At 41.6% G+C, this 20,708-nt stretch overlaps 1 protein-coding gene across 6 annotated transcripts in view; it reads right to left on the bottom strand.

Annotated features, from left to right (window-relative positions):
• The window catches only part of HDAC4 (histone deacetylase 4), a 510,642-nt gene that overhangs the window by 169,942 nt on the left and 319,992 nt on the right, over positions 1-20,708 (bottom strand). For all 6 annotated transcript variants that reach the window (XM_038748724.1, XM_038748726.1, XM_038748725.1 and 3 more), the window contains one exon: positions 7,026-7,176. In XM_038748724.1, coding sequence (XP_038604652.1) covers positions 7,026-7,176 — 151 coding nt within the window. The remainder of the gene's footprint in view (positions 1-7,025; positions 7,177-20,708) is intronic.

The following is a 20,708-nucleotide window of genomic DNA, read 5'->3' as shown; positions in this document are numbered from 1 at the left end:
TAAAGGCAGATTCAAATAGTACCTTTAGTGGAATAGAGCCCAGGAAGTTTGATGGTCCGTTGGAGAGCTTAGTCAACATATGGTGCTATATTTGTAGGACAACCCAAGAGCAATCCAAGGAAAATATGGTACAATTAGATTTGCAGTAGTAAAAGGAGGAAATGTACGTGATAAGACATGGCAGCATGAGCTTTTATCTGGATACCATTTGGTGAGCTGAAGAAAATAACCTTTTACTGCTTCAAAAGGAAACACTCTCCCATTGTTATCCCTACATCGTCTATCAAGTTAAAAATACCAATGTTACAGAGAGCTTTGCAATTTAGTTATTCAGTAGTGAGCCAGGTTTCTCCCTTCACCACCAGACTAGAGGGAGAGGCTGGGAAATTACATTCCCAGAAAACCTAATTTGCCAAGATGTATTTTTAGAAACATGTACTGTTAGGAAGCAGGAGTGGAAGGCAAAAGTTGATCAAATAAGCACTGTGGCGGTCCCCTGGGGACAGCCCTCTGGACAGAATATAGTCGCAGCTTTCCCAGGTCCTGCATGGATGGATGGATGGATGGATGGATGGAGATGAGTTTACAGGAGGGAAGTGCAGGAGAATGAACACTCACTTGCTCATCACCCTTTGCACCTGACCCCTTCTGTAACATCAGCCCTGACCACACAAGGGCATAAAATGGAAGACAGAACACACATTATGTGGAAACACATCCCACTAAACCCAGATTCATTTTAAATGAGGCATTAAAAGACAGTTACTTGAACTAAAAGAACTGGTAATATTCTTAAATTCACCTTTGTTACAGGACCATCATGTACAAAGCAGATGAACCTAAGGAACATCATTACTAGTTCAGAACGATGTTCCATCTGGCAAAGTATTCCATCTCTGACAGTAAAAAAAACGATACTTAAATCAATGGTGGAATGATTTCCCTCCTTGACAGCCATACTGAAGACACATAAGGTATGCACCATCTAAAAATTTCTTACTTCCATATCTTGAATCCCATATGCTTACCACCCATCGTGTGGCCTAGAATTTCCATTTCAGGTTTCGACCCTAACACCCCTCATTCAGGTTTGTGGCACTTGATGATCACCATCTCCCTCTCTCCACATCCTTTATGATTTTGTAAACTTCAATCTCACCCACCCTGACTAGATTGTGAGCTCCTTGGGGGCAGGGATCTTGTCTACCAACTCTGTTGTATGGTACTCTCCCAAGAGCTGAGTACTTGGGATTGATTCAGCCCAAGTACTTGGGATTGATTCATCTTTCCACACTGAAGTGTTCTAACCCTTTCAGTCTATATATTCCCTCAAAGCTGAAGCGCAAAAGCAATCAAAATTCTCTTTGCTTCCCTTGCCAGTAATAAAAGTACAGTGACAGGAGAATAATGTTTTTTCTGCCCCTAATGTTACCCTGTTCATGTATCACTAGCCTTTTCTCCGCTACGCCAGCACTTGAACGCAGGCTGGTTTTATTCCCCTTTGTAGAAAAACACCCAATAGAGGCCCATCCTTGCCTAAAGACTCAGGGTTTCAACTACAGTATCACCGTTAAAACAATTAGTTTGTACACATTCCCACAGGTGGGTTATACTGGGCTCATGAGACATAGCAGGGATGAACACACTTCATTGTGACGTTGATATCACTCTGCAATTTATTAAAATTTTCTCTAAAAATGCACTGAAACCCAGTCAGGCTGAATCAATAAAGACGTGTAGCTTGAAAGCAATGGCTTTGAATTGGATTATCTGTCGTACTTGTTCCACTGAGCACTCAAAATTTATCTGCAGGGTTTTGCATCTCTATGAGTTTTATTCAGTTTTTCAATTCCGCCCACATCCGAAGAAGGTATGACTGTACAGATGTGACAAATAAAAAAATTACTCCCACAAACATGTGCCGAACATGTAGGTCATTTGTAAATGAAATAGGTTCTTTTCCTTATGTACTTTACATATTATCTGTAAAATGAATTGCACTTTAAAAATAAGGCAATATGTTAATACAATTAAATAAGAAATTAGAGGGTTAAGATTTCATATTCTCTCTCCTCTTTCCTCCCTGATTTTCCTAAAAAAGACTTTAACAATGAATCTAAAGAGTGGTGAATAGTCACAATGAAATCAAGTAAATTATTATGGCTGACATATTCAAGACTTTAGTATGTTCAGACTGGCATCAAATTCTAAGAATTTGGTGTAGCATTAAATAAACCATTAAACTTTCTGTCCCAAGATAGGAGAAAGCTAAAAAAATTCCTTCAGAAGGAATATGGGGTTGCACATTTGTCTATTTTATTATTTTTAGTTATATATGTTATAAAGTGGAATTTATTTCAAAATGATAAATTAGTATTTTGCACTTTTATTAAATCAATCAATGTTATTTATTAAGCACTTACTCTGTGCAGAGCACTGTTCTAGGAACTTGGGAAAGTACAATCCAACAGAATTGGTAGACATGACTCCGGCTCACGAGAAGATTACAGTTTACAGGGGGAGACAGTTATTATAGTATATTATGGATAGGGGAAATGCTAGGGATACTATAAGAATACTGGGGTATCAAAGTGCTTAAGGGGCACACAGCCAAGTTCTTAGTTGACTCAGAGGGGAGAAAGGACAGGGGAAATAAAGTGCTTAGTCTGGGAAAGCCAACTGAAGGAAATGTGATTTTAGGAGGGGTTTGAATGTGGGGAGAGTGGTGGATTGTCAGATATGAAGGCAGGGGGGACTTCCAGGCCTAAGGTAGAACGTTTTCAAGGGATTGGTGGTGAGATACATGAGTTTGAGATACATTCATTCATTCAATCATATTTATTGAGCACTTACTGTGTGCAGAGCACTGTACTAAGCACTTAAATTGAGTAGGTTAGCATTAGAGAAGCAAAGTGTGTTGCCTGTGCTATGGTAGGAGATCAGTGAAGCTAGGTAGGACTGGGCGAGATGATTGAGTACCTTATAGCTGATGGTCAAGAGTTTCTGTTTCATGGGGAGGTGGCTGGGCAACCACTGGAGGTTTCTGAGGAATGGCGATCTATCGACTGAACAGTTTTTTTTTTTTCAGAAAAAGTGATCCAGAAAGCAGAGAGAAGTATTGACTGGAGAAAGGAGAGGGAGGAGGCAGGGAAGTCATCAAGGAAGCTGATGCAATAATCAAGGTGGGAAATGATGAGTGCTTGGACCAGAATGGTAGCAGTCTGAATGGAGAGGAAAGGGTGGAGATGATGGTAAGGTAAAACTGACAGGGTTAGTACAGTGCTCTGCACACAGTAAGCGCTCAATAAATACGATTGATGATGATAACACACTGAATGTGTGGGGGAATGAGAAAGCGAAGTCAAGAATAACTCCAAGTCTTTGGACTAGCAAGATGGGGAGGATGTCAAGGCTGTCTACAGTGACAGGAAAGTCAAGGGGAGGGCCAGGTTTGGAGTGGGAAGATGAGGAGTTCTATTTTACACATGATACGTTTGAGTGTCAGCTAGACATCAAGGTAGAGATGTCTTGAAGGCAGGAGGAAAATGTGAAAATGCTGAGGAGAGAGGTCAGGGTTGGAGATGGATTTAATCATCTGAATAGTCATTCATTCAATCGTATTTATTGAGCGCTTACTTTGTGCAGAGCACTGTACTAAGTGCTTGGGAAGTATAAGTCAACAACATATAGACACGATCCCAACCCAACAACAGGCTCACAGTCTAGAAGGGGGAGACAGACAATAAAGCAAAACATGTAGACAGGCGTCAAAATCATCAGAACAAATAGAATTATAGCTATGGAGAGGGGAGTTGAAGTCGTGGGCCAAGGTGAACTGAGAGGGTGAAATAACCAGGGAAATGGGGTTTAATCAGGGAATGCCTCTTAAATGCAGTAGATACTTAGAAGGGTTTTTGAAGGTGGGGAGGGATGTGCACTGCTGAATTTGAGGAGGAAGAAAGGTCTACGTAATAGCAAGTTGTGAGCAGTGGATCAAAGATAAATGATTTCTAAGACAGGAACAGTCAGAAGGTTGATTTGGGAGTAGCTGGGATGTAGAAGAGAGCAAATAGGCAAGAGTCAATCAATCTACAGGATTTACTGAGTACTATGAGAGTACAACAGAGCTAGTAGACATGAACTCTGTCCTGAACGATCTTATTTATAATCTAACAGGTGGAACAGACATTAAAATACATTTCTGGGGTGGGAGTGGCATCAAAAATTAAAGAAATATACTTTAGGGCTTGGGGTCAAAGTTGGCAGTTGAGGAGAGCACTTTAGTGGGAAAAGGAAAGAGCAGCCACTTTGAGTAATCCATATAATCTTTTAAGATTATTTGAAGAGCTGGAGGTAGGATAGACTGAAGGAGGAAGAAATTTGGGACAGAAAGACTCAATAACTAGTTATTCATGCCCCTGGAGGGCATGAATACTGAACATATATAACTCAGCTAAAGGAGTATGAATTATCACCTCTTCCCTAGCAGTAAACCCTTGTGATCTCCTAGTAAAAGATAACACATTACCTAATTTTCATTGCGCTTCAAAAAAGCTGATCCTCCAGAGTGAATAGATGACCTCAGTATCCAAAACAAGCAGAATTCACCTGAACAATTTAGAGACTAACGATTTAAGTATTAGAGATCAAATGTAAGAGAAAAAATGTTTTATCATGTCTACAATTACTATAAAGCTTGTCCTTTGGATTATAAAATGATCTGCCAGATATAACATTGTTTTCTATGAAACAATTGAGCAGTAGTATTTATTAAGCACTTACTGTGTGCAGAGCACTGTACCAAGCACTTAGGAGAGTACAAGACAACAGAGTTGGTAGAAATATTTCCTACCCACTAGGATCTTACAGTCTACAGGGGGAGACAGACAATAAAATAAATTAGGGATATACAGTTCTGTGCTGTGGGGCTGAGGGTGGAGTGAATATCAAGTCCTTAAGGTGTACAGATCCAAGAGAACAGGTGATGCAGAAGGAAGAGGGAGTTGGGGAAATGAGGGTTTAGTTGGGGAAGGGTTCTTGGAGGAGACGTGACTTTATTAAGGCTTTGAAGGTGGGGAAAGTGGGGGTCTATCATAGCTAAAGTGGAAGGGAGTTCCAAGCCAGAGAGAGGACATAGGCAAGAAGCTGGAAGCAAGGTAGACAAGAAAGAGGAAAAGTGAGTAGGTTAGCATTAGAGGAGTCAAACGTGCAGGCTGGGATGTAGTAAGAAACAGGGAGGTAAGATAAGAGAAGGTGAGCTGATTGAGTACTTTAAAGCGGGAGATCAGGAGTTTTTGTTTGCTGCAGAGGTGGATGGTGATCCACTGGAAATTCTTGAGGAAAAGGGAGTTGTGGACTGAACACTTTTATAGAAAAGTGAGCCAGGCAGCACAGTGAAGTAAGGACTGGAGTGGGGAGAAACTGGAGGTAGAGAGGTCAGTGAGGAATCCGATGTTGTAATAATAATAATGTTGGTACTTAGTAAGCACTTACTATGTGCCAAGCACTGTTCTAAGCACTGGGGTAGATACAAGGTTATTAGGTTGTCCCATCTGGAGCTCACAGTCTTGATCCCCATTTTACAGATGAGGTAATTGAAGCATAGAGAAGTAAAGTGACTTGCCTAAAGTCACACAGCTGACAAGTGGCAGTGCCTCTGACTCCCAAGCCCAGACTTTTTCCACTAAGCCACGCTGCAGTCAAGGAAGGATATAAGTGCTTAGCTCAGCACCGTAGCAGCTTGGATGGAGAAGAATGGGTAGATTTCAGCAATGCTGTGAAGGCAGAACTGACAGGATTTAGTGACAGATTGACTATGTGGGTTGAATGAGAGAGCTGTGTCGAGGATAGTGCCAAGGTAATGGACTTGTGAGACAGGGAGGATGGTGGTGCTATCTTCAGGGCTGGGAAAGTCAGGTAGAGAACAGGGTTTGGGTGTGAAGATGGAGTTCTGTTTTGGATATATTACGTTTGAGGGGATGGCAGGCACTAAATGCCTGCTAAGTGACCCAGGGCAAGTCCCTTAATTTTTCTGTGCCTCAGTGGGCTTCTCTATAAAATGCAGATAAAGTAGCTGTCTTTCCTCTCAGACTGCAATCCCCACGTTGAGCAGAGACTGTGTCCAATCTGGTAATCTTGTATCTACTCCAGAGCTTCACATGGTCCTTGGCACATAGTAAGCACTTAACAAATGCCACAATAATAATGGTTATTATTGTCCATGATAGACTGGGTATTCTATTCTGTCCAGAAACTCTAACTATTCTCCCTCCTGCTTATACTGTGAGCTCCATATGGGACAGGGACTGTGTCTGACCTGATTAACTTGTACCCAGGGCTTAGATGACTGCTTGAAAAATAGTAAGGACTTAACAAATACCATTTACAAACAATAACAACAACAACAATGAAAAAAACCAACTTTGGAGAGGGTAGATGCTGTGCTGTGCTATATACTTGGGCTTAAATGACAGAGCATGGCACACAAGTGTGAAGCCACGCACAAGCAAGCAAGAAAGAAAAATGGGCAATCACCACAATGGGAGAGGAAAGCTTCCCTCCTCATTTTATATGCAAGTAAGTTTCCCCATGCCTGCTCCTTCACCATGTGAGAATTTGGACCCTGGGTCATGTTCACCTAGTCTTCAAGGCTACTTAGTAGTCCTCCTCACACAATGAGCACTCAATAAATATCACTGATTGAATGACCACGTTATGCAACACTCAAAATCCATTTAAAAGGACTGCTGTCAAATGATCAAAGCAGCTCAAAGCTCAACTCAAACGACAACTTAGATTTCCTCCTCTTTAATTACAAGATGGCTCAGTTTGCTTTTTATCTCCTAACCCAGCTCCTACATAGTCCCCGTGCCTGGTGAAAAGTCATAAAAGAAAGCATCAACAGAGAGAAGGCACTTCTGGGAGCCCCAAAGTGCCATTTGAAGAACGGGCATAAAGCAGAAAACAAGTTTAGGCTCTTTGCCTAAACTTCATTGTCCCAAAACCTAGGCAGGAAAGCTACTTACTTTCTTTCCCTTTCTCTTTGTTTTTGAGCTGCTGTAACTTCTGTTCTCTATGCTGCTTCTCTAGCTCCTGCTCCTGGCGATGCTGTTCCAGTTTCCTCTGATGTTCCAGAAGCTCCTGCTGATGTTTCATGGCTAACATTTCCTGTTGCTGCTGTTGGGAGGGGAGGAGGAGAAGAGGAGAAAAAGGGCATTAGTGGAGCAGATAACTTTTACCAAATAAAGTCTCTAAAATGAGACTACCAAATGTCCCAAAATGCCACCAACTCATGGAAGATCAGATCTCATTCACCCAAAACCACGATTAAACTTAAACCATAGAAATGGTGGTACTTGTTAAGCACTTACTATGTGCCAGACACTGTACTAAGTGCTGGGGAGGATACAGGCAAATCGGGATGGACACAGTCTCTATATCACATGGGGTTCACAGTCAAAACCTTTTCACAGATGAGGTAACTGAAGAAGAGAGAAGTGAAGCTACTTGCCCAAGATCACAGAGCGGTCATGTGGTGGAACCAGAATTAGAACCCAAGTCCTTCTCACTTCCAGGCCCATATTCTACTCTCTGGGCCAAGCCTTCTGGGTTGCCTCTGTGGCCATTAGTTAAAATCAGATGCCTTACTTGGGCTAAAATGGTTATAACAAGCTGATTTCGTGAGTCTCCTATCGCCAACTGTTCCATAATCTGTGGCCCAGACTGTATTCCACTAGCAATCTCACCCTATAAAGATGTAACACCATGTTTCCCACTGACCCTCTTAAATGCCAGAATTAGATAGGAAATAATTCTAAATCTGAATGCAGCATGGCCTAGTGGAAAGAGCAGGGGCCTGGGACTCAGAGGACTGGGTTCTAATCTTGGCTCTGCCACTGACCTGCTGTGTGACCACGGGCAAATCACTTCACTTCTCTGTGCCTCAGTTCCCTCACTTGGAAAATGGAGATTCAAGATCTTTTCTCCCTCCTACTTTGACTTGTGAGCCCCACTTGGGACCTGATTATCTTGTCTCTACCCAGCACTTAGTACAGTGCTTGTCACATAGTAAGCATTTAACAAATACTTGTAAGCACTACTGCACACCTTAATAAAATAGCAAACTTTTTGTTCATTACCCAAGCCCTTAAAGTCGCTGTAAACTTCCTGCTACTGAAAGTATACTTACAACTTACGTTCAATTAACTCTCCTCTACTGAAGGTTTTTTGCTACACACTTCAGACAAGAATTAGGGAAATATTCTTCACATAGCACATGTGTGTTGTGATAGAACATTGTGCTGTGTCAGAAGAAACAGCTATGCAGAGGTGTGTAGCATCAGTCATGGCAAAAGTATGACAGTGTGACTTTTCGTCAATATGGGGTTCTTCAAAAAATGCAACTTTCTATGTTCTGAGAGAACTGACTGAACTAGCTGGAGAATAAACATAAATTTAGAGGTTTTGAATGGTAAAATCAAAATTGGAACCTGTGACAAAATTAAGCTTAAACACATCTTCCATTGCAAAACTATTAAAAATAACTCTACAGCCTTTTGAGCTGATTATCATTAAGATGACTACACGTCGTCATATCAATAGCCTCACCTAAGGGAACAAAGGCTATTTAATATTCAAGAACATTTTTTCTTTTAAGCATCTTCTGAATTTTGTAGGAAACATTGACCAATTTCCAAAAAACATACTGCTTTGATACCACAACTCTTTGGTGAGTCTGGAGTTGAACTTCTCAAAATATTCTTGGGGAGTGATTAATGAGTTCCCTTAAGAGGCTTACGTTCACTCCTATTTGGAATTGCTCATTACAACTTTTGTGCCCTACCGTGAGCTAACCCCAGGCACAACTCCTGTACAAACAGATGGGATGAGGGTCTCACATTCCACAGTTTTCCCATGCCCGTTTGCCATGGGAAAACAGGATATGGACCACAGACTTTTGTTACCAACACAAGCAAAGAAGGGCATTTTCCACTACACTGCTTTGAATAGACCGTAAGCTCATTGTGAGCAGGGGATGTGTATGTTTATTGATATCCTGTATTCTCCCAATCAGTTCAGTGCTCTGCACACAGTAAACAATAAATAAGACTGAATGACTATAATAATAATAATAATAATAATAATGGTATTTGTTAAGCGCTTACTATGTGCCAAGCACTGTTATAAGCAATGGGGGAGATACAAAGTTATCAGGTTGTCCCAGGTGGGGCTCACAGTCTTAATCCCCATTTTACAGATGAGGTCACTGAGGCACAGAGAAGTTAAGTGACTTGCCCAAAGTCACACAGCTGACAAGTGGCGGAGCTGGGATTAGTACCCACGACATCTGACTCCCAAGCCCACGCTCTTTCCACTAAGCCACATTACTCTCCTAAGTGCTTAGTACAGTGCTCTGCATGCAGTAAGTGCTCAATAAATACGATTGACTGAACTCCCAGCAGCCACGTCATGTCCCTCTGCTTTCTGAAGCACTCCCTTGAGGAGGGTAGACTGGAGAGAAGATGAAGGGTGGAAATACACCAGGACAACTGGGATTTGTAGGCTTGAATTGCCTGTGGTCTCCAGCTGGTTGGCTAAGTTCAGCCGTTCTGCTGCTCCAGATCAGGGCCTAATTGGCAACAATCAATCAATCAATCATACTTATTGAGCGCTTACTTTGTGCAGAGCACTGTACTAAGCGCTTGGGAAGTACAAGTTGGCAACAGAGACCCTCTAGATATATTTCTCCAGAACGTCCTTCGCTCTTCTGTAATTGTTCTGGGTTGAATATCCATAGAGTTTTCTTGGTTAAAAAAAAAATAGGGAAGTGGTTTACCATTGCCACCTTCTGCACAGTAAAAACTTAAGTCTCTACCACTTTCTTCGATCACCATTTAGATGATTTGATCAACTGTTCTGACTCGTTCCCATGCCACTGCTGCCCAGCATGGGTGAATCGATTTTGTCCGATGCTTCAGTTTGGACCTTTCCATTATAGGTAACCCTGGGGAGAGAATCTCTCTCAAAGGCAGAGCTCTAAGCTTCATTGGTGTATTAAACTCTCCTGCCACAATAAAGCGTTGATTCAAAGGTTTGTGGTACTGTCGCAAGAGGGTGGGGAAATGACAAGGGAAAGGAAAGAGGGTGATGAGGGAATGGGGAAATGAAGAAGAGAGAGGGGGAAGCGAAGAGCACTTAGTACAGTGCTCTGCACACAGTAAGCGCTCAATAAATACAACTGATGATGAAGAGGAGGGAAAGGGGAGGGGGAGGCGAGGGAAAGGTTGGGGGAAACCAGGGAAAGGGGAGGGAGGATGGGAGAAAGAGGAAGATAAGGGAGACTGGAGGGGGGAAATGAGGGTAAGGGAAGGGAGACACAATAATAAGGGAAGAGGGGAGAAAGAGGGAGCCAGGCAAGAGAAAGGGGAAGGGAGGAAAAGGGAAAGGGGAGGGTAGGATGAAGGGGAGACCAGACTCTAAGCCAGGAAGGGCAGCTTTTTTTGTTGCTGTTTTTTAATGGTATTTGTTAAGCACTTACTATATGCCAGGCACAGTACTAAGTGCTGGAATAGATACAAGATAATCAGGTTGGACACAGACTATGTCCCACACAGGGGGAAAGTATTAAATTCCACTTTACAGATGATGTAACTGAGGCACAGAGAAATTAAGCGACTTGCCCAAGGTCACACAGCAGACAAGGGGCAAGTCAGGATTAGAACCCATGTCCTCTGACTCCCAAGCCCGTGCTCATTCCACTAGGCCACGCTGCTTCTCCTAATTTACAATAAGCAGAGGTGAAGATCAAAAAAATTATTCACTACACTGAGATTGGCTTCGTCCTCACCACTCTGACCCATGAAAGGGTGGAGGACATAAAATTCAGTTATGCTCATCCAACACATAACATTTAATCAATCAATCAATTGTATTTATTGAGCGCTTACTGTGTGCCGAGCACTGTACTAAGCGCTTGGGAAGTACAAGTTGGCAACATATTAGAGACAGTCCCTACCCAACAGTGGGCTCACAGTCTAGAAGGGGGAGAAAGAGAACAAAACCAAACATACTAACAAAATAAAATAAATGGAATAGATATCTACAAGTAAAATAAATACAGTAATAAATATGTACAAACATATATACATATATACAAGTATACAAACTGGTGGCAAGAAGAGAGCTCAATGAGAATAAAAGATTAAGCCCTTAAGACATATTGAGGCATTTGAAACAATTTCTTGTTTTCAAATCCAATGGCTATGTTTTGGCAGCATTTATATTTTTGGCCACTTTTATTTCTGTTCTTGGAAAATTAAAATATTGGGGACAGTTTTTTAAAATGAGCTATGAAAGTCATGTAGGAGAAAAAGAGTCAGAACCAGTCCTAATATGCATCGCGTTATTCCATATTGAGCGTGTTATTTATGTTTTCACTTAGAAATAAGCAGACTGTTCTCTCCATCGTCAGTCTCCTAAGCTTGTTTATCTCTTGCTCTGTTCCTGGCAATGATTTCATCATTAGAGATATTTTAGAAAACACTGCCTCTCCATTAATAAAGTGCAAACTGAACAGGAAAGTTGACAAGGAGATGGATGCATGTGAAATTCTGCTTGAAGTAACTTCTTGTTAAAAGAGTCATTTCTTATGTTATGCTAATCATTGCAAACTATAACTGGTGAAATATTGGAATTTTGTAAAAACAAGACAGTTTTAAATAGTGTCATTAAAAAGAGAGTAAGTGAGTATTTCACTATGCTTGAGTGGTCCCATAAATGACACCTGGGGGAGAATCATTACTTCAGTTGTTTTTACTGAGCACTTACTATATGCAAAGAACTGTACTAAACACTTGAGATTAAGATGAGAATACTGCTATCTGGAAAACTGCAACAATATTCCTTATTAATGCTAACGTGGAACAAAATGCCATGCAATAATGGTAATGGTGGGGGGGGAAGGGGGGGGGAGAGAGTTGAGTAGAGAAGAGCCATTGTGGTCAGAGGCTTGTAAGCTATGCAATCAAAAAGCAGCATGGTCTAGTGGATAAAGCAAGGGCCTAGGAGTCAGAAGGACCTGGGTTCTAATTCCGCCTCCACCACGTGTCTGCTATGTGACCTCAGGCAAGTCACTTTACTTCTCTGGGCCTCAGTTACCTCATTTGTAAAATGAGGATTAAACCTGTGAGCCCCATATGAGACATGGACTGTGTCCAACCTGATTAGCTTATATTCATTCAATCGTATTTATTGAGCGCTTACTGTGTGCAGAGCACACTTTAGTCTGGTTAAGAGTCTAAACCCCGTATTCTGGAATACTGCTATTTCCAGGTCCCTTTTCCAGTATTATCCTTTCCTCCCTCTGTCTGCCCAGATCCCATCAGTTCCCAAATGACAGGGATGCTGCTTGCCAATGGCCTCAAGTGATGCCTCTGCATCAGACAGAAACTCCTTACCATCGATTTTAAAGCACTCCATCACCTTGTCCCCTCCTATCTTACCTCACTGATTTCCTACCACAATACAGCACGCTCACTTCGCACCTCAATGCCAACTTACTCACTCTACCTCAACCTCGCTCATTGTGGGCAGGGAATGTCATTGTTTATTTTTGTATTGCTCTTTCCTAAGCACTTACAGTGCTCTGCACACAGTAAGTGCTTAATAAGTGTACTAAGTGCTTATCTACTCCAGTGCTCAGAACAGTGTCTGGAACATAGTAAGTGCTTAAAAAATACCATAAAAAAAATCAATCAATCGTACTTATTGAATGCTTATGCTGTGCAACAAATTGTACTAAGCGCTTGGGAGAGTACAGTATAACAGAGTTGATTTACACACAGTAGGCACTCAATAAATACCTTTGATCGAGGCTGGAGAAGTTGGTGGGAGAGCAGCAGGAAGACCGAGTTAGAGAGCAGCAATTCACACTTGGGCCTCTCCTTCAAGACCTCCCTCCTCTACCATTCTTGCTCCACTGACGCAATAGTTAACGCAGGATGAACAGTTTCTCACTCATAATAGCAATTAAACCTGTCTGCATTTTGTTTTGCCAATCAATGATATTCCTTGAGGCCTTACTATGTGCAGTCCACAGTACTAAGCACTTGGGAAAATATAACATCCATTATTGGGTAGGGACCATCTCTGTCTGTTGCCGAATTATACTTTCCAAGTGCTTAGTACAGTGCTCTGCACACAGTAAGTGCTCAATAAATACAATTGAATGAATGAATGATTAACACGACCTAGTTGGTAGACATATTCCCTGTCCACAACAAGTTTACAGTCTAGAGCCACATCATTTCTGGACAACACACATATCTTTCTTAAAAATAAAGAAAAATACTCTGAGATCTCATGTACATCATTATAAGTAAGGTATTGGTTAAGTGCTGTGTCAAGCACTGTTCTAAATCACGTACATGATTTCAGTTTCAAAGCTACACGTTCGCTAATCATCGGAAATTCAAGCAGAGCTTAACAGAAAACTATCAGAATACTGATGCAACAACTATTTGCAAATATCTCAAAAAATGCGTAAAAGTAAAAATACAAAGTCACTACTCTACTCCCTTAAGTTGGATCTTGCAAGTGACCACAAGTCTGGTTAAGAGTCTAAACCCACTATTCTGGCATACTGCTATTTCCAGATCCCTTTTCCAGTATTATCCTTTCCTCCCTCCGTCTGCCCAGATCCCATCAGTTCCCAACTGACAGGGATGCTGCTTGCCAATGGCCTCAAGTGATGCCTCTGCATCAAACAGAAACTCCTTACCATCAATTTTAAAGCACTCCATCACCTTGTCCCCTCCTATCTTACCTCACTGATTTCCTACCACAATACAGCACACTCACTTCGCACCTCAACACCAACTTACTCACTTTACCTCAACCTCGCTCACTGTGGGCAGGGAATGTCATTGTTTATTGTTGTATTGCTCTTTCCTAAGCACTTACAGTGCTCTGCACACAGTAAGTGCTTAATAAATATGATTGAATGAATAACTATCACTGCCACCGACCCTCTGCCCATGTCCTGACTCTGGCCTAGACCCCCCTCTCACTTCAAATCCATCAGCCCACCACTCTCGCCACCTTCAAAGCCTTATTAAAATCGCATTTCCTCCAAGAGGCCTTCCCCGACTAAGCCATTTCTCCTTCTCCCATTCCCTCACATTTGGATTTGCAACCTTTATTCAACCCCTCCTCCTTTATTCCCCTCCTCCCCATCCCCACCCCCCCACCTTACCTCTTTCCCCTCCCCACAGCACCTGTATATACGTATATATGTTTGCACATATTTATTACTCTATTTATTTATTTTACTTGTACATATTTATTCTATTTATTTTATTTTGTTAATATGTTTTGTTTTATTGTCTGTCTCCCCCTTCTAGACTGTGAGCCCGCTGTTGGGTAGGGACCGTCTCTATATGTTGCCAACTTGTACCTCCCAAGTGCTTAGTACAGTGCTCTGCACACAGTAAGCGCTCAATAAATACGACTGAATGAATGAATGAATGAACCCACCTTCAGCCCCACAGCACTTAAGTATATATCCACAATTTATTTTAATGACTGTCTCCCCTTCTAGACTGTAAGCTCCTTGTGGGCACAGAACGTGTCTACCAACTCTGTTACACTGTACTCTTTCAAGCACTTAGTACGGTGCTTTGTCCAGAGTAAGCACTTGATAAATACAACTGACTGATTTACAACATCTGAAAGACTGAGTGAAAAATGTTTTTCATGCTAATATGAATGTAGGACAAAGGACAGAGGGAAGGTAGCTCTGACAACAGTATAGTGTACTAGATCTCTGTTACTATGGAAAAAATATGCAAACCTGAAAAGTGTGAGGCCCTAACCTATTCTGTTAAAATGGGTTTTTATAGAATTTCTATGCAACTCTCCAAGACTTTCAGGATGGTGACATTTTCTCAAAGTGGAGGAAAAATTAAATCATGTAATGGTTAAAAAGAGGTTCAAAGTGTGGATTCCAAATACAGAGCTGGTAAAGTCCTACTCTGATTTGATATTATGATTAATTCCAAAAGATATTGTACTCTGAGGCCTGGACTGTGGGAAATAACAGGGGTATTCTATTCACAAGGGTGCAGCAAGAAGTGTTTGAGCAAGATGTTTTTGCCAAAATAAATGTTGGTAAATATTTATCACGATAGAGATTCCTGCATATGCTTAATGTCAGTGCCTCCACTATTTATGAAAACAGCACAAATGCCTAACTGTACCTGTAAGTTAATGCTTCTGGGGCTGCACTGGCATACATTAATGCTAATAAAAGAACTCAGGAGAACATAAAGGATTTAATGCCATGTATCACTTCGGAGTCAAAGGCAAAGAGAAACCGTACAGTGACTCATAATTAATGAACTGACCTCATTATACACATCCTCACCCTTCTACTGACCTCTGGCCTTCCCTCCTTGTCGGTCTTCATCCCTCCACCCTTTACCTTGCCCTGTCCTCCTTTAAGAACTTTCAATTCAGGACTCTTTTCAACATAGCTTCACCACATTCCACAAAGAATGCTCATTTCAAATAGAACCCAGAAAGGGATCTGGATGGAATCTTTCAATTAGCATTAAGAAGACTGGAAAAAAGAAACAAAAAGAACAACGGACACTAATAATTACAATTCACAGTGATGATTAAATTGCCGGAGGAATACAGTGGAGCCTAAATGTAACTAGCAATTATGTGTCAAATAAAGGCTTTGCTTACCAAAAAAAAAAAGCCACTAACCTACCAGTAAACATTGTGTGACTTCTCTACTTCACAATTAGAAAGGAATGATATGTGAATAAACAGGAAAACAATACAATAAAGTTTGGGCTAACTTGTATAAAGCAAAAGAGCCCCAAATCCCATTATTTCTTAGATTTATATTGTGATGACATTAAAAAAACTAAAGGGTCTTTTTGCCATCAACGGTCTATTTCCATTTGGCAGGACTTTATTTCCAAAATCTCCACCATGACACGATCACACCCCCCTCTTTGCTCCTTGCCCCTGTGAAGAGAAGCCAAATACATACTTAGGGAGAACAAATGTTAACTAGGAAGTGCTTAGCACAGGGCTCTGCACACAGTAAGCACTCAATCAATACTTTAAGAAAAGACAGACTGGAGAGACTCCGGGCTGCAGTTTGACTCTCCATGATTCTGAACTTCTGCAGAGGAGCCAGGTGTGTTGAGTTGACCTTTGCTTTCTATGTAGGATGACTGCAGAATGGAACAAAAGTACTTAAAGAACAAGTAGAAATCCTGACTAGAATCAGAATATCCTTCGGGCCATAAGCATGAAAGGTAAGTGTCAAAGGGAAAAAAGGAATTGAAAATCTTTTCCGTGTTTCACTCCTCAGCAGTGAGAATGAAGGATAATATTCGGGGGATTTGAATTACATCAGCCCAGAGGCTAAGCTCAGACAACCCTGAACTCTAGTAGTTTGCAAACTATCCTTTAAGTCTGAGGAAGTCACCTCTAACCCCTCAGTGCCAATTTCTTCATAGACTCTTATTAGAACAAGTGGGGGTGTTTATTTTTACTAGTCAAGAATAAGGGAATTAAAAACAAAACACCTGCCCTAAGCCTTCACACCATAGTATTAATTTTAAGACCAATTAAGAAAATGAATCTGAGTTGTGGTTCTTCGAAAAAAAAATCACTATGTCATCTAAAGACAGCTGCAGTTACAAGAGAGGTTTCGAAGGTTTTGTCCTTGGTACCTGGCCACTTGAAAATTACTAATTGAGTATGATGACAAAAAAAGCAGCTGATATTGAACATGAGGGAGACAAAAACAGCTGAGCTCCATAAGGCTGGTGAATCTTTGCTCCCCAGGTCTCAGCAGAACTTCCATCTCAACAAGCAGCAGATGGGAGCACACTATACACAAGCAGACATATTAGCAAGCATAAAAACAATATCCATGACTTTGCACATCAGTTCCTACTTCTATGCACCTGTAGGTCTTCATTTTCTCAGGCCTGCAACAGTTCTTGGTTTTGGCCGATTCAGCAAAGAGGTACATTTTTAAAGAATATTTAGTGGTACACTTTGTAGAGAAGCAGTGTGACCTAGGAATAGAGTATGGGCCTACAAGTCACTTCACTTTTCTGGGCTGCAGTTACCTCATCTGTAAAATGGGGATTAAGACTGTGAGCCCCATGTGGGACATGGACTGTGTCCAACCTTATTAGCTTATAACCACCCCAGAGCTTAGTACAGTGCTTGACACAGTAAGGGCTTAACAAATGCCATTTTTCTTTTTTTTAATAAAAGGTTTTCTAGCCAGTTTATTTAATGGAAAAAAAACATTCCGGATAATAAACTAAACATTAGCAAACTATCATTGGTAAGGAAGGAATGGGTAACCAGTCAGTCATTAAGTTAATAGTATTTATTGAGCGCTTACTGTGAGGAGTAAGTAACCACCATGGAGCACACACACACTGGAGAAGAATCACCCTCGATAGTCGGCCCAGAGGATGGTGGGCAAACTGTCCTCCTGGTACTGTGGGTTGTGGCACCGGTAGGATGCCAGGCATCCCACATAAATAGGAATGTCTCATCTCACCAGATGGCAGATGCTGTTCCAGAGTTTCACGTCTTGGGATGGGCCTTGGGGGTGCCTCCTGTCAACTCTACTTCTCCATGTGACATAGTGTCACCTGCTCCTCCCCTCTCCTGTCCTCAGTGATATCTCAGTCTCCCTCTCCTATGCCGTATTTGCCTCAGCCTTGGCTCACGAGTTGATGGTGGGAGAACAGACAGCTTTAATATTGCCATAGACAGTGACAAAATTCCCCCAACTGCGGTAGAAACAGCGGCTTTTGATCTGGGGTCAGAAACTGGGAACCGGAGTTAGCTCACCCTCTATCCATGTACTTGACGGCTCCTGTCTAAATGGCAGAGCAACAAAAAGACTGCCGTGCCTCCTTTGAAGACAACATCAGACTTTTTCTGTAGCAGGTTTTCCACCATAAAAATGGAAACCTTTTGCTCAGGGTTATTTTCACTTAAGTCTACAAGTAGGCAAGCAGCAAATCTCTGGCTGGGGTTTTTAAGTAGTTCTGAGATCGGAAGTTGCCAATGGACCTGAAAAATGAATTGAGAAGGGCCTAATAAAGGCAGTAAAACTTTCTTTTAACTGTGAGGCTCTAATCAGCACTCAATGTAAAGCTTGATATTCCAAGAGAACAGGGAGTTGATAAGCGCAATGAGCGTAAAGATTGCTCTCAGAATGATCTTTCCAAGTTGAAAAGCTCTAAACTGTATTTAGCAGAGTTTAATTCAAGCAATGACTGATGTAAGGAAAACCCTTTCAAACATCAAACACTGGGTAGTTACTGGTAGGACAGCAAGATACCAGTGGTCATTTGTTATAGTAAAAGTCTAGAAAAGCTTCCTTACAGATCACTGCTCTCGATAGGCTAATTTCACTAGCAAGCCTTGGAGATTCTAATGAGCAAGGAAACGACCAAAATCTAGACAGCAGGAGGCAGAAAAGGGAAGCAGGACGGTCTTGCTAATGGACTAACTGGTTAATTAGCTCCTGAATAATTACGCTGGCTCTAGAGGGATGAGTGCAGACTGATTTTCAAAGCTTCAAAATGTACCTGCTAAAGAAATTCAATGGGAGCCAGTAAGCGTCCTCTAGACTGCAAGCTCATTGTGGGCAGGGAATGGGCCTGTTATATTGTTGTGTTATATTCCCCCAAGTGCTTAGCACAGCGTTTGGCACACAGTCTCGTCATCTCTTATGCCATCGAGTCATTTCCAACCCATACCAATATTGCGGACACATCTCTCCCAGAACAACCCGCTCTTTATCTGCATTCATTCTGGTAGTGTATCCATAGAGTTTTCTTGGTAAAAGTACATAAGTGGTTTTCCACTGTCTTTTTCCATATAGTCAACTTGAGTCTCCACCCTCGACTCTCTCCCATGCGGCTGCTGCCCAGCACAGGTGAGTTTTGACTTGAAGCAGATTGCCTTCTACTCGCTAGTCACTGCCCAAGCTAGGTATGGAATGGGTAAGGCCTCTGCTTGACTCTCCCTCCCGTCGCCCAGATCTGGAGTACTGGAACCTCTCCAGGTGCGATCTTGAGAGGGGAAATATATTTGGAGGTGGTCGTATATCCAATTAGCAAGTGAACCAATTAAACGAACCTGTGTATAATGCCAAGTTCTAGATCTGTGCACATATATAAGATAGGCGTTGCTATTCTGAATTATATGGAAATAGGCATGTAGTGCAGGAAGGACATTATTATAATAAATAGCCTTTTATCCTTAAATACAAAGGAAACAGAATTTGAAAAGTTGTACAAATGCCGCCCACAATGCTCAGCCACTGTATTAATTTGATCGCTTATTTATTACTTAACTTCTGTAATCTGTTAGTCACTGCTGCAAGGACATGGAGCAATACACCAATTTGTTTTACCTTTTTGAGTCTTGAGCCTTGCAAACTCAAATTCTTGAAGCCCTATCAATTTGTTTTTAATATTTACTATGAGTCGGTTCTCATTACAGTGTATCTATTAATCTTGGAAAAATTAATGATCTTTTCTAGTTAAGGCTCTTTATTTTAAGATGAACAGACTTGAAAAAAGTTTCACAGTCACTCAGTAATAGGTAGGTATTCAAATTCTGACCACACAATGAGACACACCTTGAAAAATAAATTTGAGGCTCTGTCGTTTGAATGGGAAATACGTAAAAGAAAGAAACCAGGGTTACGATAAGGTCTGGCCAGTTCACATTTCCTGGCCCTGGCTCTTGTGCGACGTTTCACAGTATTTCGACAAATTTCTCTATTACAGCATGCCCACTGTTACTTTCAATCAATCCATCAATTATATTTATTAAGCACTTACTGGGTGCAGAGCACTGAACTAAGTATTTGGGAGAGTATAATACAGCAGAGTTGGTAGGCATGCTCCCTGCCTTCAAGAAGCTTAGAGTACAGAAGGGGAGACAGACAATGAAATAAATTATGAATATATACATGAGTTTTGTGGAGCTGAGGGAGGGGTGACTATCAAGTAATAATAATAATTATGGCATCTGTTAAGCACTTACTATATGTTGGGCACTGTACTAAATGCTGGAGGTATCTACCCCAGTGCTAAGTACAGTGCCTGGTACTTAAATATCATGATTATCATGATGATGCTTATTTCTTCTAGACTGTGAGCCCGTCTTCTAGACTGTGAGCCCATTGTTGGGTAGGGACCGTCTCTATATGTTGCTGACTTATACTTCCCAAGCACATAGTACAGTGCTCTGCACACAGTAAGCACTCAATAAATACGACTGAATGAATGAATGAATGAATAAGCACTAGGGTCGATACAAGCAAATTGGGTTGGACACAGTCCCTGTCCCATATGGGGCTTATAGTGTCAATCCCCACTGAGGCTACTGAGACCCACAGAAGTAAAGTGACTTGCCCATGGTCACACAGCAGACAAGTGGCAGCGTGGCTCAGTGGAAAGAGCCCGGGCTTCGGAGTCAGAGGTCATGGGTTCGAATCCCGACTCCGCCACATGTCTGCTGTGTGACCTTGGGCAAGTCACTTAACTTCTCTGAGCCTCAGTTCCCTCATCTGGAAAATGGGGATTAAGACTGTGAGCCCCACGTGGGACAACCTGATCACCTTGTATCCCCCCCAGCGC

The sequence above is a fragment of the Tachyglossus aculeatus genome, chromosome 7 (assembly GCF_015852505.1).
Source record: "Tachyglossus aculeatus isolate mTacAcu1 chromosome 7, mTacAcu1.pri, whole genome shotgun sequence".
NCBI lineage: Eukaryota > Metazoa > Chordata > Mammalia > Monotremata > Tachyglossidae > Tachyglossus > Tachyglossus aculeatus.
This window is presented reverse-complemented; position numbering and strand designations above follow the sequence as displayed.